A 27,864-nucleotide genomic window follows, 5' to 3' on the forward strand; every position below is an offset into this window, starting at 1 on the left:
ATCTGAAACCAAGAACAACAAACAAGAAAAGTTACCGATCATGTCAAATTATCGTACACGATCCTACAGTTGTAATTTCTCGAGGAAATTTCTACGCGTCTACCTTGTACAAGCATTATATTATAACATGGCCATAGTGTATAAGGTACAGGATGTTATAAATTCGGTTGAATTTCGATTGAAACAGATTTCATCCATTCCCCTCCAAGGATTCGAGATCTAACATCTCTCTGTACGTATTCTCCCCCAAAATCCTAGCCCCCTTTGAAAATGCAGCCCCACTCCGAACGAACATGACTCTTTGAAGGTCGAAGAGGCTGGAGGAAAGGGCGGAGGGGGAGGCGAGAAGGAAACGAGGAGAGAAGGAAGCAAAGAGGGAGGTGGAGGGGGGGGTGGTGGTGGACGTGGGAAGGGTGAAGCATTACACGTATTTTCGGAGGTCAGTAACCAGAGAGGCTAGAGAGAGACGGAGTGTACGGAGTACCGTTGCTTTTGTCGATGCAGGAGAATGTTGAACCGAACCGAGGAACCGAACCGACCGCCACGCGAGAAGAGAACAGAAAAGAAGAGAGGAGAAGAAGAGCGAAGAGGAGCGCAGAGGAGAGGAGAGGAGAGGAGAGGACGAGAAGAAGAGCGGAGAGGAGAGAGGCTGCTGGAACCAGCCGACGTGCCGCTGGGACTCTGCGTCGACGACTGTTGCTGGTCTCGAGACTCGACCGAGACTGTAAGGCTAAGGCTAAGGCTAAGGTTGCCACTCGCGCTGGCTCGCGCTGATCGCTCTGCCTCGCCGCCGCTGCTCCCCGCTCGCTGGCTCTGCCCATCTACCCACCGCCCGTGCTTACCCACCTTCGCTACCATCCGAAGCGTCAGTTTGAACACCGCGGCTTGCTCGCAACAACCATCGGTCAACGGTTCTTCGATAGTTGTCGCCGGTCGCGTTTTACTCCGCGACGCCATCAATCCGATCAACCCAGTTATAGCTGCGCCGGCAACCTTGCACTTCTGACAATCGGCTCCGATCGGTTTCATTGAGTGTCACGACGGCTCTTCTTCGCCATTCCCGAGAGATCCTGAAGAGGTACTCATGTTCGACGCGACAAGTGTGACTGACCAACGGTATTAGAGAAAGACTGTCACTCCCGGGTGACACATTCCGACAGTTTGTCCTCTGACCATCGTAATCTCCCGCAGGCTGTGCTTTCGTTACTTTGTGTTTTACGCACCGCAATTTACTGGTCCGGGACTTTGCGGACCGGAGGAGCAGAGATGTAAGTGATTCCGAGTGCGGGTTTCGACGCTTCTAACGTTATTCATGCAGGTTCTGGTTGAATACTCAGTGTTGTGGAAAACGATATCGGTATTACACACAGTGCAGTGCGTCCTGACAGGGCTCTTCAAGTTCGCCACACGGACTCAAGCTGCGGTCTTTCGACGAGCCTCAGGTGAGCAACATCGTCGTTAAATACCATGCAAACACGCTCGTCGAGATGCACAAAGTGCACACACGGAGTTTCGTTATTTTATCCGCGTGTGCGCCGCCGCTCGTTGGTTATGCAACCGGTCAGTCGACGACTTGGTTAAAGGAGCCGGGAGGCAGGCAAGGTCATGGCGATCATCAGCCGGCTTCTTCCTCGGTCCGCAGTTCCTACAACGAGCAACGAGAGTCTCTAATTAGTTTCGACATTGCGCAACGGTCGCGGAACGCTTTTGGCGCGATGCTCGCGCAGCTCGCTAGTCGGGTTCGAATTTCTTTTCCCGCGCATTTTCGTACACCCTGCGCTATCGTCGTCGTCGCCAGGGGCTGTTTCGAAATCGAATCAATCTGCGGATATTTCGCCGATCGGTTAAATCGGCTCGAAAGAATTTAGAATGACGCTTGTTTAATTGATCGGCAATCTCGTTGTAAGATCGTTACACCGCTGATTGGGCAATTGTCGCCAAGTTTTCTGCACGCGCTCAAAGCTGAGTGACGACAATCGCACGATTTCGTGCACTGCTCGGCCAGAACCTGTTACTCCCGTCGTTCTCGTCGTCTACTGCTGCAACGCGAAAGCGCCGACATGTTGCGTCGCGTTGCATTGCGCTCATGTAACGCCCGCCGAAAGACGACCTCCTCCCCCGACGCTATACCTGCATATCACGGTCTTGGTAACTACGGATACACCGTTAAACACACTCGTATTTCCTAATATGTCATAACGGTGTAACTCCGCCATTGCCCCCTCCCCGTGATGCATTCGATGAGAGAGAGAGAGACAGAGAGAGAGAGAGAGAGAGAGAGAGAGAGAGAGAGAGAGAGAGAGGGAGGTGGGGGCGGCTTGATGGCGGAGACAGAGGGTTATTCCCCTCGGCAACGGTATTTACTAGTTTTCCTTTTTTAATATATATATATATATATATATATATATCATTGCTATCCTCGTTCAGACACTTTACTTTTTATATCACCGATCATACCTACCCCCAGATGTGCCTGGATCTCGTTGAAAACTTGGGCGAAAATGCAAGTTTTCGGTTTCCTTCAACCGGTTTTCGACTTGCTACACTTTCTTACTTTAAGGTATTTAACACCGTGTTATGTGCGCAGAGATTGGTGTACTGCAGTTCCATTTTTAATTGATTTTCACGATTTTATCTCAGGACACAGTTTTAAAAGTGTAACCTAACAAAAATATGTCATAGGTATTCCATATCTCCGCAATGGAATTCGATTATTCTCTTTCGAACGCAGTCAATAGTTCGAAAATACAAATGTCTGCCATATTTATTTACAGTAACCTCACGATTTTACTGTTACATCATTAACCTATGCAGATCGGAATGCAGATGTAGTAAAAACGTTGAGCTTTCTAATTGTAAAAACGAAAATTCTTATCACTTGACGTGGTAACACTTTAAACGGAAATTACATTCACAGAGAAATTACTTAAGCTGATTCCTACACATATAATAGCAACGAATTACAAGACATAAATTCTCAACGGTAAATTGCAATTATAATTGAGGCCGTTACTGTGAATTACTGTATACGTAATTCGGTAGACATAATTCTTCCGTCGTTGTGACTCAATTGCCTCATATATACATATATATATATGTATATATATATATGTATATAATTTTTTTCATCAATCCCAAGAAACAATTACCTTATCGATCCGTAAAAAAATATTCGATGAATATGTGTAATTATTGAATGAATCAAGTTTAATTCACCGATTGTCTAGTTGAGTTTGGAGTTTTGAACGAAGAATAGTGCATTTGGTAGCATTAACGGTGCGAAAAAAACCTTCAACTAATCAAGTCTAATCAAGGCTTGTTCGTCGCAATTTCAACACAATTCGTACAATTTCTTATTCACTTCAAACATAAGTTGGACCGCATTCTGCAATTTAAGTGTATGTAACATCGGTCTCGTTAACCAAAAGGATGGTAACTAAATGGAAATGATTGTTTGCCCGCAAATTTCATGGATTCGACTTTGCTATTCGTATATTCATCGTGTTTCGGGACCTTCGAGTCGATGCCTGTTATCGAAGAACGGCGAAGCCGCTCGCGCGTTACAGTTTCTATACGGAATGCAGTTTCGAAAAGGGTTTTCGGAATTTGCACGTCGAAGGTATACAACATAATATAGTAATGAATGGTTGCAGGTGCCTACTAATGTGACGTAACGGTACATTCACATTCACCACCGCAATATTGGCACAGCTACGAATTGCTTGCTCATAGCTCAATCACGCGATGATACGTGTGCATCCACCCCACGTATGGATTACGAGCACAAGTATAAAGTCGGGTGTATGAAGAATGAATGCAACAATTTTCTAGAAATTAATCAAACTGTCTAAACCAAATGCACTCGTGGACAAGCAAAATTCATTTTCTGTATAGTTTGGAAGGGGAAAACTGTGATTGTTATAAATTTATCGTCGTTTTGCGAGTTGCTGCGAAAAAGCTCAACGATATTGTTGTTCACAGATTTTTTATTCAAGTTCCGATTTCGGCCCTGCGCTGTTTTAGAGTTGGATAAATTTTTCTATCGTGACTGACTTACCAGCAAAATGCTAAAACGACCTTTAGAGAAGAGAGTCGTATTTATTTGGCAGATGATTACTTAGTGTACAACATAGAAAAAGACTTTACTGAAAAGAAAATATTGATTTTTACAGTCATTGGATATCGTTCTGAATTTTGATCAGACGATATTTCGTGCAATACGAATGAAACTAAAGGATTATGAGAAAAGATTCACTGAATTTCGAGACCTGAAATTCACCGATACTTGAAAACAAAAATCATTCTTATCAAATCTGAAAATCGGGAAATCGACATTCAAACCCGACGATTTCAATTCCAGCCTCCTGTATTTCACTGATCCTGAGATTTAGCCTGAAAGATTATTCCGACCGTGTTGGAATTTGAACTGTCGGCATCAGTTAAACCGCGAATATATCTGCAAGCAGTAAAGCCAAAATCTACGGCATGAGGCTGCTTCGGAAAACATGAAATTCGCGAACATATAGAGCGGTATGAAAAATTGAACAACGTATTTCATAAATATTTACCCTCCTACACATTAATGCCACTATAAACTGATCATGAACCACATCAAAGCTGGACATTTCGCATTTTCTGCCTCAGGCAAGAGTCGCAAGTCTTATACAGGCATACCTCAGACACAGAGCATCGCAATTAGATCCTGATGCAATAATTAATAAATACGAAAACCGACCTTGTACGAATTCGGAATGTCCTGCACCCAGAGCGTAACGTAACGAACCATTAAGAGAAAAATAAACAGAATTAAATATTATTCTGAAACTCAAGAATAGACTTGATAAAACATGAATTCAAGTTTGCAATTATTGATTATTATAATTTACTGGATTTTCATTCCATTACGGGAAGGAATTACTGTTACATTTACTACTACTTTGTAGTAAAGTATTACACTCGGACTGTCGATCTAGTAACTTTCAGTATTACTGTAAAAATCACTTCAACATCAAACTACGCGAGTCTCTCTGCATTTTTCCGGATATTACAGTAAGACCGTTGGCAATTTCATTTCCACGTATACAGATCCCAAACTAAATTGCAAATTAGCGTCAATTCTTCATCAAAGTGCAGAACCTCACTGTACATCGACGTCACGAAGTTTAACTTAGTAAAAAACCATGAAACTCCCTCCCTCCGCCCCCAAACCTGGCTTTGCACGCGTGTTCACCGTAGCCAGCCATAGCCAGCCATAGCCAGCCACGGTCTAGGCATAACCCCCAACGCTTCTATAACTTCATAGATAATACAAAGATACAGATACAGATACACGCGCGTGTATATGGGTCCTCGCCTGTGTGTACCAGGCGTATATCCACCACCGTGGCTTCAGCGGCCACGGTGTCATTGACCGTTCTACATTGACGCGCTGTGGCTGCCGTCTAACTGAAGTCACGGCCAACCATCAGCCGTGAGAGATTCCCTTCACTTTAGCCTTGCCTCTTCGCAAGGACTGTACGTTAACTTCTGCCTATCGACGGCTGCGAGCCATTCTCGAGTGCGAGCAAAGTCTCCATTTTTTCTTCGTTTTTCACGAGGTTTCAACTTTGCCTCACCTTGTATTTTTTCTAATAAGAAAAATTCGTTCTGAGTTTTGCAAAATGGGGCTTTCAACGATATCAGTAAAGAATTAATTTTTATAAACTTTACATTTATAACTGTTGTATCTGTTGTGTTGCTGAAATTAAGTAAACTTTGCTGAACAGAATAACTGAACTACACCAGAATTTTTGCAGATTTTACCGTAATTGCCATACAGATTCATACGCAAAGTACTGCTCGCAGAATATCGTTACCAATCTTTTTTCCCTCTATTAATTTCAACCTCGTCATTTTTTATCATCTGCAGATAAACATGTCGAGCGATTCGGGTCGTCTAATTTGACAGGAAAAAGGAAGACCTATTCGTACAACTTTCATTTTTGGATCAATATACTCGATGACGAAATTTTACATTAACTACTTTACATAATCTTAGAATTTAAAACAGCCGAATGAATCTGGCAAATTTTGTGATTCACGTTTTTTAATTGGTACTTTATTTTTCTTCGATTCATACCGTGCACTTTTAATTCCTTGATTTTTTGTTACTATTCTTCCCCCGTTCCTACCTCATACTGACAACTGTTAACATCCGAAGGAACATGAAGTTCGAACATCAAACGCTGAATAATTGCATTTGAATGAAAACGGTATCGTGCCTCTACACTATAACCAAACAGCTGCAGTACGATATTCTAACCGTTCGTTATGTAAGGTGAAAGGGCAATGACTGATTGTAAGAGTTGACATTGGCATTGGGGCTTCGGTTCCACAAGGCACTTAATTCGACCGGTATAATACGATGATTGAGAATAAAGGGTGCGAGTGAATTCAATTACGCATCGCGGTGCGCCTGCATCCATGATCTATAATCAACCAGATGGACGGCCGTTCTCGATTATTTCTATCGTATTCTGCAGTCCGGTCAGTCGGCGAGTTGGTGACACGCAACTAGCATTGTACGTACAACAAGCAAGGAAGGCTTATGTGATACACCTACTACCTACGATGGGTGAAAATAATAAGTCGGTCAAGGGAAATTCCGCGCTCATTTTATAATACCGCGACAAAAGAACGACGGAGTTCTCGACGATCGCTGCAACTCGGCTCGATGCAGAGAAAAAAATTGAGATGCGAATGAAAAATTTTTTTGGTCAAAGAAACAATTTTTAAAAGTCAATTCTCAGGCCGTAAAAGAGACGCTCCTTGGTTCGGCGATCGGCAATGTAACAGTTAAATTGTATGTCCATAATTATTACGCGCGATTATATCTGCAGTGCAGAAAATTTGAAGCATTGTAGATAAAGTTCGAAAGGTTTTTAAATTACGAAAATTTATATACAGTAAAAAAATCAAATTCAACCGCAGATCCAATTAACCAACACCAAAGGAACCGCTATCTTCACGTTATACGCACGTCACCATTGAAATTGAAGATTACAGATAGTAATTAACATTACCATCGCAATGACAATGATCGAGGAATTTTTCATTCTTTTGTTTCTACCAAGTTTTATTGAGGCAAAACACACAATAATAATTACTAGAGTAATAGCGGAAAATTAATGAATAGCAAAGATAATAATATTAATAGTAATCAAGTTTACGATAGCTATCATCGATGAGACAAATTTCTTGTTGAAATTTGAGAAAGTTTAAACGAGAACGCATCGACCTGAAAATGAATTCAAAGTCTAGTTAGTTCAAACAGAAAAGAAACGTAATAAAATAAGGTCGAGGAGACTGATACTCTTTTTCTTTCTACTTCGGATAAATACAGGGTTAAAAAAAAAAAAACAATATAAGTATGAACGTGTATATACGTATAATAATAAAACAGGAACAGCAGTGCAGTACAGACATTGGCAATGATCGTTGTTTTCGACGGAAGAAAGAATTATTTATAATACGTAGTGAATATTCGTGATGAAAAAAAGCACGTAAAACGCAAGTTAATAAACGATGTAAACATATTAAATATAACAGCGGTGAAGCGAAACAGTAAAAATTTGAAGAACCAATTGAAATCTTGCCGCAAAAGAAAAAACCGGAAATCTTGGCCAGTGAAGATATAAAAAATGATTAAAAAATCCTCTTAAAAAGGATTATGCACAAGTCAGATAGGAAGAGAGGAGCAAAGTTTCCCCCTCTTTCAGAGTAAATAAAAAATTTTAAATTCGGAAAAAAATGCAGAAGAAACTGGAAACGAAAGAAGGCGCAAAACCGGCGGTCTAAGAGTCCGGCGTGCCGGTTGATCAAAGTGTGCTATTACAAAATGGGTTACGCGGCGCAAGAGAGTAGCGAGGTTCAACGACCGCCACTCGCGGAGCCAGGCCGACCAGGTAGCGAAATCATTATAGCGGTCACCTAACTCACTTGGCTGACTCGAGTCGGTGCTCTACTACTCGCCGCTCCGACGCGACGGCGAGCTGCGTGGGGAGGCTTACGGTGTTTGCGGCTCATCGTCAACCCTTCGCGGCGCCTCCGTGCCATTGAAAGCTGCGCAGCGGCCGTGCCTGACCCTCGCTTGTTCCACTGCCCGGCTGTCTGACGAGCCGCTGACCGCCGCCACTTCCACTTTTGCCTTGCGTAAAGTCTGCGCGAAAATACTATGGAACGGTAGAACGCAACGCGGATAAGGCAGGTTTACAGGTTGCGAAAATTCTCACTCAAGCTACTTAACAGAATTTTAAAGGCACTCCGTCGCGTAGAATGGAATTTTGATGCGATCAATTTTAACCTTTTATTAACCGGATCGGGGAATACGTGTTCTATTTTGATGTTTATTCCACGGGGGTGGAAATGTGGAGGCGAAAATATTATTCATTGAATTTTAATGATTAAGAAGTTGCGATATGGAAGAGTCAAAATTTAAAACGGTAAAAAAATAAAATACCTGATTGACAAATCATCGGAATTATAAATATTTTCAACATTGTATTTTCTGCTATTTTTACATTCTTATCCTCACCCTTCGCGGATTTACTGCTTGTTACATTTGCATTAAAAATAAATCGTTTTATTCGCAAAATTAATCCTCTACGAGTGATGGGAATTTAATTTTTCGTAATGTTAGTAACGTATTGTTTCTTAAATCATAAGTTCCACGATTTTACAGATTGGAATTTTTTCCAGCAACATGACAAGTTCAAGGGAAACGAATCAGTCTCATACGTTCGTCTGTGAATGAAATGAGTTACTTTTCATTTGAATCGGTCAAATTATATGCATTTTGACATTATTAACAAGGTGTTTACAGTTGAATTTCAATGTTGAACCGTTTTTCTTTTTTTCTGAATCACAGAGAATTTTCAATTCTATTTAACTTAATGGGTTTTTGTTACACTTTTTACACCTTTGATTTGTCATGTTTTTAACCTGACTGTACTCCCATGCATCCTCAACTCTTTGGATGTAGTGCAACGTTATAAAATGGAAGAAAATATTGATACCGCGCTCTAATATCGCCACTGAATTAGGTAGGACACGGATTTCTGCTCTTCACATTGTTTCTGTCTTCGAAACAAAATGAAAACCCTCAAAAAGACGAAGTAGCTTCATCTCCTTTTTAATACTTAATCTTTGGCGATAAACGACCTGCAAGGAATGACAAAAAGGTAAATCAATGAATCATATTGATGCACGCAATGATTTAGAGTCGCTGCTGTATTTGTTTCTTCCGTTTTTTTTCAATTTCAACCTCGTCTTACCTTTAACGATAATGATGTCAACTGCGGTTAACCGGTACTGACGATTAATCACTATCTATCGTGTGACGTCTATCAATCGCACGGTGAATAGACGTGCGGATTAGATAAATTCGCGTTCCACGGCAAGTTTTTATCTCAAACGATAAAGAGCGGAATTTTCTTTCTCTTCGTCCGATCTCTTTCTTTTGTCCAAGATTATTGGTAATTGACCAGGCTATCGGAAGATTTCAGGTTAATCGTTAGTCCCATTTCCATGACTGATCGTGACGACACGTATAACATTAATATTTTCGTATAGAAAATAATCCTCTCCATGCCTATACTTTAAACCTATTACCTGCACATGACGAAAAGAAACGGTATTAGGAAACAAAGAACGTTATTTCGAGTTTTATATTACAATATTCCGACTTTTTACAAATACTGCGTACGAAAAAGAGGTTACAATTACTGACATTAAAACTAACATATGACCTGGTAATATTCTACATTAATCAACAACAAACCTGACAAAAGCGCGATAAAATTTGCAAAATTTTTTGCAATTGATGGTGTGAGTAAAAAATTCGCATCAACGTTGCTAGAGTGGTTATTTTTACCAAACGGTAAGTCATCGTGGAATTTGGTGTGACGTCAAGGGTTGATCTTTATAGTCAGTTTAAGAACGGAGGGAGAATATCAGGGGAATTATTATACGGGCATGATGAAGGCTGATGTAAAAATGAATCAGGTCAGAGAGGCACCAGAAGTAACTGCGGCCGCAGCCTTCGGCGGAAACATATTCCATCGTCGTGCCCTCGATATCTGCCATCCATCTCGTAGTTGTCTAACCTTCTTAACCGGCGAGGGAACGTCCGCCATATTTCTTTTCGATATCGCGCGTGTATTCGCCGATGTAATTACGGTAGCAAATGAAATTCGAAAAAGCTATTTAGGTGTGACTTTGTCCGCCTTGCGTTGGAACCTCAACACTCGCGATGCATATACGTAACATAGATATCGAAGAATACAATAGCGATTAACTTCTTGGGTAATGTGGATTTAATCGATCTAACCCAGTTTCGGAAGTACATATTATGGTATAGGCGGGAATAAAACATCCGATTGATACTACGTCCGAGATTTCGGAATTTTATGGGTTAAATTCTCAGTTTTCAGACCATCCTCGAAGGCGAAATCTTGCTATAAACAATTCTTGCCATCGTTGGGTTTGAATTAAGCTGTTTCCGGGCGGTCTTTGAGCGCTAAAAACGATCGTACGATCGAAATGAAATCACAAGCGGGGTCACCGGCGGCCATGTTGATCTCTTCGATTCACCCGTAGTGAAAAATTTCTTTGTTATCCAATTTGTGTCGGGCTTGCAGTTACAGTCTGTAAAAATGACGAAACATCATCTCGAGCGAAAGAGAAGAAGGTATAATTTCTTCCCGTTATATTCATCCGTGATGAATGCGGATTCATCCAGTGTGTAACCTACGCTCGGATGCGAGGTTAGTCACACCAGATGCGAAAGAGAATTCGGTTTAGAACGACAGTGGAGCAAGAGTGCGTTGGCCGCGGTCAGCCGGGCGTCGGGACGCACGCGTCCTAGCGTCGTCGCGACGCGTCAGGACGGCCGTGAATTCGTACTACCTGCACAGCCTACGCGATACGAACGAACGAACCTGATCGCGCGACGCAGCGTTGTGCGTCCCCTTCACCGCGGACTCGCAACCTGCCACCTATATAGGTACTGTTATAATCATTTCGCCACATTCGGGTCAACGAACTCGTTTGGCTTCTCACGTCGTTCTCTCGTAGGTATACACACGCACATGCACACCTGTGCCTCGTCTGTGTAACCGCGCTGGTGATATTCCTAGCTAATTTTCAGCGCCCTGTTGGAAGCCACTCGCGACTGGTGAACGAAAACCGAGGAACCAAGGATGACGGTTTGAGATAACCGTAATAATCAGCTATGCAATCATATTTATGATTTTGACCAGTGAGAGACACATAGCAACTAGATGTGAGAAAATAAAATGAGATTGATAAAAAAAAAAAAAAAAAAACGAGAAGTCAAGTTAAATACACCGTTCGGATTAGTGCACAGCAAGTTTATTCTCATCTTCGAAGAAATTAATCAGGTCGTTCTGATAAATTTTGACACAATTTTATGCGGCCTATGCTCACCCTCTGTATAACCCGTACAAATATATATCACAAACGAGATATATGCACTGACAGTTTTCTCAACTGCTACGCGGTAATTTGTGAGCAAAATTCTTCCACCAGGATATGATACCGACAAAGAATACATTTTTATTTGGTCCAAGTGTGTTTGGTTAGCCGAACTAACGGTATTATATTCATTGTACCAAACGTACAGTCAATTGAACTATAAAAAGATAAATCTACTATAACGGTCCCTGTGAGAACATTGATTACGATATTCAACTGTATCCAATCTACCAAGTATAATAATAATTTTTCTGACGTCATTTGCAAATACGGCTGATTTCTACGTCCCTGATGTTTTCTTTTCTTATTATTTTTTTTTTTTTTTTCTTCACTTCATTTGAAATAAATTATTCAACTTCATTCGCACCTTGTCAACTGCATGCAATAGCAGAGTATTAAGTCTTTGGTAAACTTTTCAACCTGTGCTGTCAAAGTTCGGTTACAAATTCTTTCCTGGAATAAATTATGGCAATCGAAAATTATCGCGGATCAAGATCCTTAATAGGCTTATTTTCAGCCCTCCCGCCAGCTTCGTCGCATGTGGAACGGTACACCGTTACTTTCCTCATGCCCTGTGTTTAGCTGCCAAAAGTGATACCATTCCTGAGCCGAAAGTACGACAATTACAGTAGACAGCGCTCAGCGTCGAGCGAATTCCGGAGTGATTTAAAGCTTGTTCTGTTGGCAAACTCCTTTTACCACAGGAGAGCTGAGCGCCATCAACATCTAGTAGGGCTCCATTGCAACTTGTATTTATCACCTCGCGGAACGTCGATCTGAAAGAATAATTGCGACGATGTAAACGTGTTCCTTGTAAATATCACGTCAAATTCATGCCGGTGATCGCAGGTGTTGCAGATTGCAGAAAATCCAGTTTCGAATTCGACCGTTATCCAAGCGCGGGAAATTCAAACCTTAAATCTGATAACGAAGCGCAATTGCGTAACCGAGGAGCATGGTGGGCCGAATTTTGTCACCTCGAGGTCGGCGGAGCGCGCGCGTCGGTGGAACCGTGAACGGGATTTCGGTTTCAATTTTACTTTTGACGAAGGGGCGAAGCTCTCCGGATGTCAGGAGCCGCGAGTAGAGGACCCACTCGAAGTGATGACCGACATAGGGGAAAGGCGGGGGGGGTTCGCGTGAAGAGGTACAGTTAGCCGCGTGACGTCACGGCGTCCGAGGAACGGCGGTTTTGTCCGGCTTGGAGCGCGGGGCGCGATTTGTACGGCCGTAAGAGCGGCGCACTGCAGAAGGTATTGAAACCTCTTTTACTCAACCGGGCAAGTATAGCCGAACCCAAGTAGGACAATGACCGAGTGAGACCTCCTTCAGCGTGCAACCTCCTTGTTGACTACCGCCTATCCTCCTTCTCCAGCTCTGCTACCGCCTTCCGCAGGCTCAGCGCTCCGCGCGCCCGGGATTTTTCCGGTTTACATTCTGCGATACCCCGAATCGCGGGGTTCCCGCCACGCGGAAAATCCTGCGGACCTCCGTCGAACCGGTTGCCGTTACGCAAGGCGCGATGCTGATTTTCGACAGAAGACGATTACTTTTCGGTCGTTTGAGAAATTTTGAATTGCTTGCAATCCTCGATCATCGACAATAACTGTTACACGCCACTATATACGTATATAAATTATTATTCTGTAAATTTATTAACGATGAGTCAACTTGCCGCGTCGATCGGTTTGCCGAAAAGTGAAATTTCGAGACTCTAAATTCCCCCGTGATGTACTTGGCGGTTCTTTCCATTCATGAATTCGCATCTACACACAGGTATACATGGTGTACACTCATTCAGCGCCTCGATGTTACACCGCGAACAGTCGGCTAGTTCGTCAACGATGCTAACCGAAACACTTCATTCCGTTTTTGTTCGTCCTCGTTTTATCGCGTTGCGAATTATGCAGCTTGACCCGAATATGCGATGAAAATGTCGGGATTTCAGTGTTTCAAATTAATTTGGTGAACTAATCGGATCGGTAGACTATAAGCAAATTGAGTACATTTTTATAAATATGAAATTCGCTTCGATCGTAACTTTCCGGTTCTTGAATTTTGTTCGTTTACTTATTTTCGATGTCGAGAATCAACGCTTCGTTATTTTGCAGTAAAGAATTTTTGTCCCGAAATTGACATGTCTTGAACAAAAACTTGCTCACGAAAAAAATCTTCTTTTCATTGATTAAGAAACAAAATTGGATATGTAGGCTTTTCCCCGGAGAAGTCCAAAAGCTCTTAAAAACTGACGTCAAATCAACGACTGACGTAACGAACGAGTAAAATAGGTCACTCGCTTAGTTGAAGATTTTTCGAAAAAGAAATCGAGCAGGATAACAAGAATGAGTAAAAGTGTTTTCAAGATCGAAGAGCGATAAAGCCGAATCTATACCGCTACACAAATTATCGTTACGTTGAGCAGTGGGCCGATAATTAGTCAGTGATAATTAACCGCACCTTTTGTATTTCTGTACAAACATCGTCGTTAATACTAGATCTTGATGCCAATGAGTTCACGACAGATTAAGTGAAACGGTTTGCCGTTTCATGGACGAGGAATTTCGTCGGGTTTACAAAGCCGGCTTTTGTGAGACTAGCGATTGGTGGATAGCAACGCCTAATGGTCGTCCAATTTGCCTTATATTCTTCTGACCAAGACTAATCGCCTTACGATAGCCGCGTTCAATCGCCGCGTGAATTTTACTGCACGTCTCCGCAGTCGCTGCGAATTCCACCGGACGTGATCAACGCGTTTAGAAATTTTCTAGCCAGGTCAAAATCGGGCCGCTGTCGCGCGCGTTTCGCAGAGCGCCACGTATATTACATGCCGCACAAGTCTGTCGAGCGATCCGAATTACGAAATTGGATCGTGCATGTGCAAATAGTTTTGCAGAAATCAGTGTGCCAATTTTTTCGCGTTCGAATAAATCCAAAGAGATTTATTTGTAAAATTGTTTATTGAAATTAGGGGGGCATGGAGAGAATAGGTAAAATTACAACGATCCATTTATTGTTCTCCTAAAGAAAATTTTCTAACACTCTAACACCTCAATCAGCGTATCGTGTTTCTCCATTTAAACTCGACACGTGAATGCTTTAAACGATGTTCCGTTTTCCTGTGTCCATTTCACCTTGCGGCAAACTTTCCGCGATAGAAAAATTCTAAGTACGCGATAGTAAGATGAGAATTCTCTGTCTTGTTCTTGCTGCAAATTTGCGAGAGTCAGAGAAATAGGAGAAAAACAGTAGCATTATTATTAACTCGAAAATGAGAGTTCTCTATTCACGCTCATCCTCACTGACTAATTAAGTGATATTTTTCCGCAACAATCGTGATCTTCATTTCTAAACGATCAACTCGATTAATGGACACATTACTTTAAACATGCAAGCCGGCCTTAGGTTTTTGCGAAACATTCTGGATTTTGACTAAGCGAATCCTAAAAAATTAGAACATTTCGCCCTCATAATCCTTAGAAAATGTATACTGAACATGATACTTACTATAGTTAAAAATGCTCTCACCTTTTTCTGTACCGTATATTTCAAACGCGTTGTGTTGAGTAATAATTCTTGTATTTCCTTCTTCCAAGTTTTCTCTCTTAATTCTTACGCCAGTGTGTCGATGTTGGAGAAAATATTCTGACAAAATTGTATCTACGCTCCTGTCATCTGACGTCAGTGCACGTGTATTTAACCTTGCAATCCATCCGTCCACCTCACACCCACGCCACTACTACGAGCATAGATATGCACGTTTGAAGGTCACCTTCGTTGGTCCGGCGAACGCGCAACCACCCTGGCATAAGGTCACGCCTCTCCCCCTCCGGATCAATTCTTCTTATTATCACAGAGATTGACGTAGGAGACGATTGATTTTTTACCCACGGATTGGCTCGGTGCGGACAAAACGACGTACGGATAAAATTTTAATTTTTTACAGTTATTTCTATTCGGTCTTCAATTATTTATTCATTCAATTTTCAACTTAATTTTTTAGTTATTTAATATTTAGTAGAATGAACTTTAATTCGGAAAAAGTTGATTGAATTACAGTTTTTGAGACTATAAGCTTCTGGTATTAGCGTGTCTCACTTTTCCACCCCGTGCTTTGAATACTTGTATAATATATGGTTTCTGGTTTTTGCCTCGCTAATTTCGCATGGAAATGAATAACAAAAATTAGAGAACATTTTTCAAAATAATTAACGCTTCTGAATTGCGGTTTAACAAGGTCCGAATGTTTATTTACAAAGATTCTAAAAATCTTTATAATTTTTTAGGGGGTGAAAATGAGACGGTTCAAAAATTGCTGTAGGTAACTGTCGAAAGGTTGACATTCTGGAATTCAATTCTTCATGAACTCAAAGGATTTCGAGTAAATTCAAATAACTTCAGTTAGCACGAAGTGAATTTGAACGTCTGCGTGACTTTGACTACCCTAAACCGGCTCGAATTGAAATGACTTCGCGTGTCTCGACATAACATCAATTTACTTAAAGTGATTCGACCCGACATCACGTGACTTCAAGTCAATTCGAATGACGTCATACAATGCGATACGACTTCATGTATTTTCACAAAGTCACATCCTCAAGTGAAACCGAATTTCTCAAAGTGACCGAATGTTGAACCCCAAACGTAACCGCGTTACGCAATCGAGCAACCCCGGCATGATTACAAGAAATAATAGGTCAAAAAAAAAAATCATTCGCGCTCGTCCATTGCAACGAAACACCATCGGAAGGATCGCACACCGACCATCATGCAGCAGGAGCGAATGAAAGCGCATGCGCGACCGACGTTCGGAACCGTGCACGCGGAGTTGCCGGGGGGTTTCGCGAAGGGGGTTCGCGGAAGTCGGAGAGAGAGAGGGAGTTTCGGGAAATGCATAAAAGAGGAGGACCGACTCTGCCGGCGCAACGCGGGTCGATGGGAAGCGCATCAGAGAGAAATGCACCTCGTCGTTGTGTTGGTGCAGGCGCAAGCCGCGTCTATGCGCCTGCATCGGTGTTCACCCGATCACACCCGCGAGTTGCGCCTGCATAGACGTTTACCAACACACACGGCACCTCCGCGTTATCGGTGTTCGCCACCGAGCGATGCACACAGAAAGCTCTTCGCCTGCAGCCGTCAGCCCGACCAGCCAAGCTGAGCCGAGTTGGGCTAGGTCAGGCCTCCCAGAGTTTCACACTGTGCCAATCGCGCGACGCGGTACCCGGAATTGTTGCGAAAATTTTCACTAGAAACATATATTATTAACGGGACAGATTTTTTCATCAATCGTTCGCTCAACAGCGATATATCGCCATCGCCGCTATCCGGTAACCGAAATTCGAGTTCTCGATTATCGTGATTTTTTTTTGATTTTTTTTTTTGTTCTTTTTATTTGTCGCAATGTTCGCTCGATCATCGAAAGTCCGTTATTGACCCTTTTATTTGTCCCCTCGGAATAAACCACCGAGTAAAAGTGTCGGCGCGATTCTTTTTTTTTTTTATTTTTTTATTTTTTCGTTGATGTTTTTGGTTTTGTTTCTTATTCTTGGCTCCCTATCTTTCGCTTTCTTTTTTTTTATCCAATCCTCCGCAACCTCTTTCACTATCTAATGGTTGACTTCGGTGTAACGCGTTACGAACAACTCCAAGTATAAAGTCATCAGAGAATATACACAACGACCGAATTGGCTTTCGTTGAGTATCGATAATTCTGGAATTTTAGTGTTTCGCGAAATAAAAAAAAAAATAAAAATGACAATGTCGAATAAGACTGATTTGTGATGTTTATAGTGAAACTTGATGATGACTTTCGAAGTAAAACGAAGAAAGTTAAATGTTAAATAAAATCGAACTGGAATTATTGACGATTGTGAATGAAAATCCTGTTTCTGTGCTATCGAAAACTTCTAAACCTAACACAGACGTTGAAACTAAGGAATAAAATTTCTGAACAAACTGATCGAATCCGACATCATTCGATAAGAAGATAAGAAACGATTGTTAAAAAAAAATAGATTACGCATTCAACAAACGTAATAGTTACAACAACACTGTAGTAGCAAGCATTAATTTTGCTGTGTAAGATTAAAAAAGAAGTGCGGTGATCGGGTAGTATCGACGAATAAAATCAATACAGCTTGGAAATATAAATGTTGAAAACAGTGAAGCGGACGTTGAATGGCTGGAAAAAAAAAATTTTCCGAAAAAATATATTACGTCACAACCGTGTGAAAATAGGGAAAGTTGTTATTATAATAACCCAGTTACCGATAATTCCTTCGGTTTCGCTGAAAAATTACCGAATCACGTAAAGCCGCCCCTCCTCGAGTTCTGAAGTGTTAAAAATTAATTCAGCGCTGTAAATTCCGGATCTCGGATTAAATATATAAGAATACAATCAAGCTTAAAGAATATGCACAAAATCAGGCGATAATCTTCTCAGCCGTAATATAAAATTAAGTGAATATAAGAAGAAAAAATTAATGCAGTCGAGGACGAATGCGGATTAGGAACTCGTGGTACGTTAGAAAATTTCGGCGTTATTTTAAGCCCGAGGTGTTGCGGAAGGACCGCGTATGGAATGCGGGGTGGGAAAAGATCACAGGAGAACGGTAATGGCAGGGGATGTGAACCAACTCCGAGCAAAGAACTCCATCACTCTGCAGCGAACCGATCAATGCACAGGCCAGTTTCACTTTCGTAGCGTTAAAGGGTGCACTCAGTCACTGCACAACGTTATACCTATAACGTAACTCGCGATGCGGTCTTACCGAGCGGAGGCTAATTTTCGTTGAAGTAAATTCCGCGCTGACGAGAAAGGTAAAAGCTCTTACGAGGCTTTGGGAATTTTCTCCAAACGGAAAAAGACGCCGCGCGGCGTTCTCCAGCGTTTGTTTAACCCCGTTCTCCATCTTGAAGCAAGCCGAATTCCGATCCTAACAATCTTGGAAAAAGGAATCTGAAAACGCGGCTGCTTTTACTCTTTAGTAAAGATTTTACCGGGGGAGTTAATACCAGCCCGTTCCTCCGCCGCGTGATTGGATTCTCCATTTTGGATTCACGCGCCCCGAAAACCAGACTCAATTTTCGAATTTGTTGTTACAGTAAAACATGGAGGGCAGCGAGTGGGATCATGGCACCCTCAGGGAAGAGGAATTCGAACAGCATGCAGTCTATTTGGTGCCCGACGTCACTCCCAGTCCCAATGACGCCAACCACGCCGAAGCCTCTCTGCCAAGGAACCTGGTCCTCAAGCCTTCCCAAGCCCTGAACGATGTAAGATTGAGCTGAATTTCTGAATTTTTTGGACCGCAAAAATTGATCGGAGACTCGAATTTTTTACATAATCATCATTCTACCACTGAGAAATATTTTATTTTTTATGCATATATTATCGATTTATCGCTGCACCAACATCAAATTGTCACAATAGTTTCGAGAAAATACTCTACGGATGACCGTGATGAAAAACAAAAAAAAAAAAAACAGCAACATCATACTTTATTTTCTGATTGTGACTGCAAAACTTATTTTCATTTCTTTCGGTGTGTGACGATGTTAATTTCGGTGCGATATCAGATCCCCGCAGAAGTGATTTCTTGTCAAAACCAAATTTCTCTCAAAGTGCGTGAATAAAACAACGATTCACAAGCCTGAAGTGGAGATTAATGCTTTGATCGATTCTGAGAATTTGGTTACTTTTGTTTCGATCCATGCGTCATGGAGTTATTTTCTTGTGAGTAGTTATCCTAACGACCAAAATCAGATCGTGGATTAACTCCGAGCCTTACTACCAACAACCGAGTCTTAGTGCTGAATAATGATCATTCATTATTCATTTCTATATTTATAAAAAAATATCAACTGCTGCTTTATAAGATCAGAGAATGAAAATAAGTTTGCTCGTAAGTTTCTGACGCAAGCTTTAGGGGAAAAATGAACCGATTATACATATGTACCTACAACGTAAACAAAATGACGTTCATTGCAACATATGTTGTTATCAATGTTCAACCACATAACTATCGTCACTATGAAATGTTTACGAGGCTAAAATTAGTAACATTAATGTATCGAAACCTTGAAACGAAAACTACTATTTTGCTCCTTTGGAATACCTGACGAAGTTGAATTTACAAAATCTGAGTTTGTTGATACTGTATTAACAATTTACTAAATTTCAAGTAATCCTAAAGTTGCAAAGTAACGACTTTTTCCAAAGATGCATCATTGCATTAACGTTACAAAGATCAACATGATAAATGTTTCTTGTTTTTATGAAATAGACGTTTTTAAAATACGCTATTCACGCGTATCATTTCGTCATGTGTGACAGTAAGTATTGAGAAAATCATAGTCACGATGACGATACATCGTATCCGACTATTTCTGTCAATCGATTCGTTGGCATGGGTGGGAAAAATCGGATTATATTTAGGATGAAATACTTCTTACCTGACATTTGTGTCGGTGCAGCAAATACCTTTTGTAACTAAAACAAGTTTCCTCAAAACAGTTTATGTATTGCGACGGATATATTGTCGAATTTTATTGTGTATTGCACGAGCGGAAAAATAGCAACAGACTAGAACGTTCCAACTGACATAAAGCTGAATTTTTATTACTGTTTTACTTTGAATTTTTTTAAACTAATAATCCGTACCGTTGATACTAGATGATTACTCGAACTTGGCAACAGTATTTGGACGGATGTTTAAATTTTGTATATCAAAACAACCGAATACTAAAATAAGGTAAACAACAACTGAACGATTCAAGAGATTTAATGTGTGGTATTTAAAAGTCAATTTATGTTTCGTCAACTGAAAGAACTGAATACTAAAAAATAAAATACCGAAACTAGCGAAACTAATTCCTCTTAAAATTCGATACCCGACAACGTGAAAATCCTAACTACAATACGGAAATATGTAGTCTATTTATTAATCAGACATGCAGGCTGCTACATTGATCTAAACTGAATTTTCCGAAACTCTTGAATACCGTACAGAATTGTTGAAACTCTACTTCCAGAGGCATTTAAACTTCATGGAGTAAAAAAAAATTGAATAAATTACTGAGCCCAGTCATCAAAATCGTCATTTGACTGGAACAAAATTTGTAAAAATTACTTATTTCCCGCACTGATTTTGTGACCAGCATCGAAGCTCTTCTAAGAATTCTGAAAATATCATCGGCAACTGCTCTTTCAGGTCCTTGGAGTTTGGAGTACAAGTTACATCCCGAAGGGAACTAGGTTCGGCCCTTTAGTGGGACAAGTATACACGAAGGACTCGGTGCCGGCAGACGCTAACCGGAAGTACTTCTGGAGGGTGAGTAGTACACGGTATAACATATCAGCCATAGTGCAGAGCCAACAAGATAGCCGTTACCCGCTTGCAGTCGTTACCCGTTGCATTAAACACGAAGCAAAGTTATGAGTAAGTTGATAAACCGCGTTGATAGTACGGTACATTACGCCTCATACATCTTCGTGCTTTTCCGCGGCGTTTCGCCCGCACGAGGTTCACGCCAGTTGCGGGTACCGTTAAACCCCGGAACGCCTTTTGGTTTCAATAGAAGATAGCGATCGGCGAACGATTTACATGATCCACGTGTGTAACTCGAGCAGGTTGCGTAACAATTTTGAACGGGCGATCATGCAGTCCAATCGAATTTTCTCCTGTCGTTTTCCGTCCAATGGCCCCGAGGAACGTGGAATCGGACGGAGCCCTGTCCCTTCTCTGTAATGTTATTTACCCACTCGTTTACCGTTGCTCGAAACACTTTTGAGCCTCTAACCCGCCGAGCGAAAGGTCGCTCCTTACACCGGTCGGGAACTCCGCTATGACATGCTACTTCACTGTTTTCTTCAGCTCGCTCGCCTTGCTGCCAAGAAGAACGGTTCTACTCAAGGCCGATACTCTTTCTGTTCTCTCAAGGAAACTGCAGTCAATAGCAATTATTCCCAGTCGCTTTGAACTCGTACAAATCAAAGACCGTTCGAAAGTGTTGACCGACGGAAATGAAAATGGCCGGTTCTGGCAACGGTGAGACTGATCGCAGGCCGAGTGTATGATCAGTAAAATATAATGGACTGATAATCAATGACTAAAATCGGAAACAATTAACACGCTTAATGACATCATCGAGGCATTAGACTGCGGCCATCAGCTATTGTGAGATAATGATGATAGCTGTCTTTCTAACAGTATTCTTTGTCTTCTCTGATGTTCCGTTCTTATTGTTTTCTTTTCTTTTACGCGCGGGCTTTAGAGTCCCTAATTCTTTGTTACGCGATGAGGATTTGACGGCTCTGCGCGTCACATGGGACTTACAGTTTATTTAACGATTGTAAAGCCGTTCTTCTATTATTGCTTATACGTTTGTTTCTTTTTCTTTATGGTGTGCAGGTATACAAGAACAACGAATTGTTCTACTACATCGACGGATATGACGTACAGAAATCAAATTGGATGCGGTACGTCAATCCTGCTTACTCCTCAGAGTCCCAGAACCTCATCGCTTGTCAATACAAGGTAAGCATCATCGGCGATGTTGGATTTATTCACATAACTCAGGACGATATTAGTCGATTCTTAATTCCGAAGTCGCTGATTAATTTAAAATACTTTCCGAAAGACTTCCAACAGTTGATGGTACAGTTACACGGAGAAATAGAGTCTAAGGAATCAAATCACTTGGAGAGTAACTAAGTTTGTTTTCATCTTACATGTTTCAGACGAATATTTATTTCTACACCATCAAGCCAATCCTACCGAACCAAGAACTCCTTGTGTGGTATTGCAGGGAATTCGCGGAAAGGCTCAACTACCCTTTAACCGGAGAGCTGATGCTGCAAAGAATAAGTAATTATAAGTTGCTAAATGACTGCGATATGATATAATTGAATTTTCAACTTTGCGGAATACTTGTATGTTGAAGAAATTGGTGTATTATTTCTGACGAAGGAATGCGACGATTGTGTTACAGGACAACAGGTTCAACAGTCGGCAATAACGACTGAAATACCAACGTCCGTTGAAACGACCCCAATGAAGGAGGGTGTGATATACGAGAGGCGTTCTCAGATGACGCCAACTGACGGCTCCGTGAGGTCGGACGAGGGTTACCACTCGAATGGCTACCACGACGAGATACTGACACCGCCCGAGGAGAGCAGTGAGTCGGATTCGGAGAACAACTACGTGTTAGACTTCAGTAAGAACGCGAAGGGTCCGAGCAGCGAGATACTGAAACAGGATAGCAGCGTGGCGAAAAACGAGTATCGGAAGGTGAAGATAAAAATCAGCAAGACGTATAACAACAATAACAACAACAACGGCTTCAACAAGAGCATGGAAAACATACAAGAGAGGGACGAGATGTTGAGCGGTGCGACATCGCCGGACGTCCATCAGCTCCAAAAGTCAATCTCCCCGACGCTGGTCATCCAGAAGAACACGGTCTTGTCATCGTCGAACGAGGAGCCGGTCGAGAAGATGCCGAAGCAGTTCTACGAGCCGGAAGTGAAGTCCTCGGGTCTTCCGGTGCCCGGAAACCGACCCCAGTACCTGACGAGCTCCAGCAGCATACTGGAGAACATCCTCCTGCGAAGCAACACCGACAGTAACAATAACACCAGCGGGAACGGAGCAAACGGCGGCGAAAACTGCACCCCGAATTCCGTGACCCCGCCACCGTCGAGCCCGACGGAAATGGCCTATTCCTACAAGAAGTCTCACAGGTACGGTAACATCATGCCATGCAGTCCGGACTCGAGTTCGAACCTCCCGATGCAGACCGAGCTACCCGGAAACGGGGTCAACTCGACGACCGGTCTGCTGCAGAGCAACGCTGCGCTGCATTCCAGCACCGGAAGCCTGCACTCCAGCAGCTCAGGCAGCGTTGTTCTCCACTCCGGGAAGCCCCAGCGGAAGTCGAAGAGCCCATCGCCCGCCGCCACTATTCTCTACTCCACCTCATCCATCACCCAGATTCCCAGCGAGTCCAGCTCCGTCTACCTTAACACCAGTCCCAGCCTTGCCCCCATGTCGCCGGTACAGTCCCCCTATCCCTACGGCCTCTACCATCAGGGTAATCACCTCCATCACAACGTCGCCCCGCTTTCGATAAACACCGCCTACTCGCCGACCCCGACCAGCATGTACGGGGACCGGAACGAGCGCAGAATCGAGTCTCACCACCAGCTTCCCACCTCGTCGACGATGCAGATGGACGGGAATCAGGCCCTGATAACCGGCACGCACAACCTTCATCTGGGCCATCATCCCGGACTTACCATATCGAATTCGATGAACAGGTACTCCCCGGCCAGCTCGCTATCCCCCGATGATCACGGATGCTCGCAGAGCGGAGCGCTCAGTCCCAACTCCCAGGGGTCCAGGGGTTATCGGTCCCTACCCTACCCCCTCAAGAAGAAGGACGGGAAGATGCACTACGAGTGCAATGTATGCTGCAAGACATTCGGTCAGCTATCGAACCTAAAGGTTCATCTCAGGACCCACTCAGGGGAGAGACCATTCAAGTGCAACGTTTGCACGAAGAGCTTCACTCAGCTCGCTCACCTGCAGAAGCATCATCTGGTTCATACCGGTAATTTTTTTGTCCATTTTCTTTCGAATGCGGCTCAAAGTTCCGAATTCGCAAATTTCGGACACTAGACCGTTACATCGAATGGTTGAAACTCCCAACGTTACCAATTTTTACATTTTATGCTTCACGGCATATGTGAAGATCATTAGTGACGTTTGGAGTTATGACCATTCGAAACTCTGATCTATGAGGAACCTTGACTCGCACCCTTTCCTTCTTCTTTGATATTTCTTTATAGTGCCGTCGATCTTATCTTTAATTATTTTGTTCGATCGCGTTCTTGTTTTCCAGGCGAGAAACCGCACCAGTGTGAAATCTGCAAAAAGAGGTTCAGCTCTACGTCGAACCTCAAAACCCACCTGCGCCTCCATTCGGGGCAAAAACCCTACGCCTGCGATCTCTGTCCCGCCAAATTCACCCAGTTCGTTCATCTCAAGCTTCACAAGAGGCTTCATACCAACGAACGTCCCTATACTTGCCAGGGTTGTGACAAAAAGTACATCAGCGCTAGCGGCCTAAGGACACACTGGAAAACCACCAGCTGTCGGCCAAACAACATCGAGGATGAACTCGCTCTTGCCGCTGCCGTTGGATCACCAAACTATTATGAATATGGGCCCGATATGAGCGTGGGTAAGTTACTCCTCCGTCAAGACTGGAGAACAATGCGTGGAGGAAATGAAATCACAGAGTTAGTCTGATCAAATTGTTCTGGGTAACCGAAACCACCGTTCCACTATCTCTTCACTCTTTCGTGTCACAATATCTGATAAAAACATTTGCAAATCCGGCTTACTTCTCTGTATTTAGAAAATTTTCTCCGCTAATTGCCTGTACAGTTAATCAATTTGCAAGTATTCTTAGCTTATGTCAAATTCTTATATCGTGTTGAATATCCAATATTTATTTTCGATGTGACGTCACTTTCTGTTACGTAGGGTCCGACCAAACCGAGGCGTTTTTAGTTCATCAAGTTCTGCTTTTCGAAATTAAATTACTCTTTCTACTTGTCTCAGGACTCTAGGTATAATCGAGCCTTCTTGATTAGTTTGAAAAGTGTCAATTCGGATGAAATCATTCCTGAAACTTGAAAATCTCACAAGAATCTTGCAAATATTGAATTCAAATCAGTCGGTTGAAAATATCTTCACTTTTTTCAACACATTTATATAACTTGAACGATTGTTGTTTTCAGGAAACATGTCGTCAAAAGAGTGTGAGCTCGAACACATCGAGAATTACGAAAGACGCAGCAACAGCGTCGGGAACAACGTAGTTGGTTCAGGAAATTCGGTAGGTGTCGGAAACGGTCACGGACACGGACCGCATTCGACGTCGTTGCACAATTTGGAAAACTCGGTGGGCAGGCCGAGCGTTATAGAGTCATCCCAACCGCACATCATCGAATGCACTTAAAAGAAGAGAAATAGGCAGAGAAGCTAAAGATCGTTGAGAAAAGAGTATTAAATTAAGCTAGTTTCAGAGCGTATATATTGTAATAATAAGCGCGCAAAATCCACCCACGGACTCGGTGAATCATATAAGGTGTATGTGATATTCGGATCGAAACGGGTTTCGCGATAATTTGTGACACGGTGATTATCGGCCCTGGAATCAGGGCGAAAGCGGGCTGAAAACCCAAATTCGAAAACGATGAAGCAAAAAAGCTAAAACAAATTTGGGCTCCTCGGGGCGCCTTTTCAAATTCCAGAAACTTCCGACTGAGTTCTTCCCCTTCTTTTATCGACTCATTACAGATTCTGGAATAATTGATATCGATTTTCGAATGGTATGATCGAAAACGCGCCCCATTAATCCGGCTTTGTAAAAGGTGCTAATTACGTTAAACTGCAATGTGAGAACCAAGAGATGAGAAAATTTCGAGGGAGTGGGAAAATCGCGATCGAAGAATCGCTCTAAAACAGGGTACCGTGTTGTTTATGGTTACGCATGCCTTGATTGTGACCCCCGCACACAAGCCAAAAACTGTGCGATTTTAAGAACGCAGCGCCACGCGTTCCGAAGAACAGATTCCACTCTTTTTCTACCATTATTTTTCCACTTTTATTTATATCTTATATCGTAACTGTTGAAATGTCTGAAGGGTTACTTGAGGGTTCGGTTTTGTGGATCGGAAAGTACTTCTATTTATTTATATTACATATTGTAAGATATTAGACGTAATATTGTTTCAGAACTTTGGCGCGTGGCGCTCTCTTAGTCGGTCACCGTTATAATGCATTGTGCAAGGTGCAGTGCTATGCAATATTGTATAGGCGAATTGCGTGCGACGTGGTAAAGCGTACAGAAGTATAAAGAGGAGGAGGAGGAGGAGGAGAAGAAAAAGATTAAAAAACCGAGGAGATATGAAAGAAACAAACAAACAAATAAACAAAATGGCGGATTTTGTCGGCACCCGCCACAACTTAAAAACCAGTGACGACACGACTGCAACTATACGAGACCTGTACCTGTATATACTAACATTATTGATTAATTATTCGGTATTAGAAAAGTAATTTAAAGGTAAAAGAAGTGAAAACAATTTAGAAAAAAAGAAAATACGTAGAAGAAGAAGAAGAGGGAGAAAGAGTAATTGATATGTAGAAAAGTGAAGCAGAACAAAAAAAGAGAAAAGTAATTAAAGAGATACACACTTAATTTAAAACACTCTAAGATTCATTCAGATATTATATATATATATAAAATATATATATATATATATACGGTAAGAAACTGTGAGTGAGTGCAGGGTGATAGGCTAAATCCACGGTAACTTGATGTTTAATATTCCTCTGATTCGTTAATCTGCAAAGAGGTATTTTATGCATTCTCACAGATCCCCGGTTAACTTAATTTATTCCCAATGCGACGGAAATCCTCTTGTTTCCTGTAGTTTTTACCTTAATTCGAGTTACTTTGGATCCAGTGTTATCACATACAAAATACGAGAATGAAAAAATAATAACGAAACACAAGATATTTATGTTAATCATAGGCTAGTAATTTATTAATCGACCAATTATTTGTCTCCTATAAACATATACACACAAACTGGCGCGCGCGCGCCCGCATATTACCTATATTATTTACAAATCATTAGTCGCGATTCAATTCATAAACTACTGTTCTATGGTTTCAATTACATACAGTTTCTATATAGTAATATTAAAAAAAAAAAAAAGAAAAGAAATTAAAAAAGTACAGATCAAGCGAATACGTAAAAACGATATGATGCAGATCGCTCCAGCTGCTAATTATTACTATATGAATTATTGTATACCGTACGTATATAATACACATAGAGTTACACACCTGTTACATACACACAAACGCGCGCGCAAACACAAACACACACGCATTATCGAAATAAATTTCACTCGAAAGAAAATCTTTCAAAATACTCGCATAGTAAAAAAATGCCAACGATAAAACGAAGCTCAAAAGAACTTGAAAAAAAAAATGTAAATTTAAACACATAAATGATATTTACTCGTGGCTATAAAGTCCTTTGCAACATTTGAAGCAAGGAAGGAGAAAAAAAAAAAAAAACTGTTTAGAGATAGCCCGAGGGCCTAACTATTGATACTTGCAAATAACGAAAAAAATTTATCTACGACCTTCCTTCATGCAAACGCATAGCCAGAGCTTTCTGCATTTCCACACCAAACGCGAGTTATCGCATGCAACGTAGAAATCATTCCAGGCGGTTAATCGCAA

The 27,864-nt window shown here is 41.9% G+C and overlaps 1 protein-coding gene across 5 annotated transcripts; it reads left to right on the forward strand.

Moving 5' to 3' along the window:
• The first annotated feature begins 797 nt into the window (after positions 1-797).
• On the forward strand, positions 798-27,718 carry LOC107223690 (PR domain zinc finger protein 1). 5 transcript variants are annotated; one of them, XM_015663459.2, is made up of 8 exons: positions 798-1,442; positions 18,634-18,804; positions 20,742-20,861; positions 21,942-22,067; positions 22,271-22,397; positions 22,522-24,144; positions 24,436-24,777; positions 25,340-27,718. In XM_015663459.2, the coding sequence occupies exons 2-8, from the start codon at positions 18,640-18,642 to the stop codon at positions 25,558-25,560; spliced, it is 2,724 nt and encodes a 907-aa protein (XP_015518945.1). In that variant the 5' UTR covers positions 798-1,442; positions 18,634-18,639; the 3' UTR covers positions 25,561-27,718. The 5 variants fall into 5 exon arrangements, with proteins under 5 accessions (XP_015518945.1, XP_046594723.1, XP_046594722.1 ...); XM_046738767.1 differs by lacking the exon at positions 798-1,442 and adding an exon at positions 2,128-2,148; XM_046738766.1 differs by lacking the exon at positions 798-1,442 and adding an exon at positions 16,682-16,856.
• Positions 27,719-27,864: the final 146 nt, after the last annotated feature.

This window comes from Neodiprion lecontei, chromosome 4, assembly GCF_021901455.1.
Source record: "Neodiprion lecontei isolate iyNeoLeco1 chromosome 4, iyNeoLeco1.1, whole genome shotgun sequence".
NCBI lineage: Eukaryota > Metazoa > Arthropoda > Insecta > Hymenoptera > Diprionidae > Neodiprion > Neodiprion lecontei.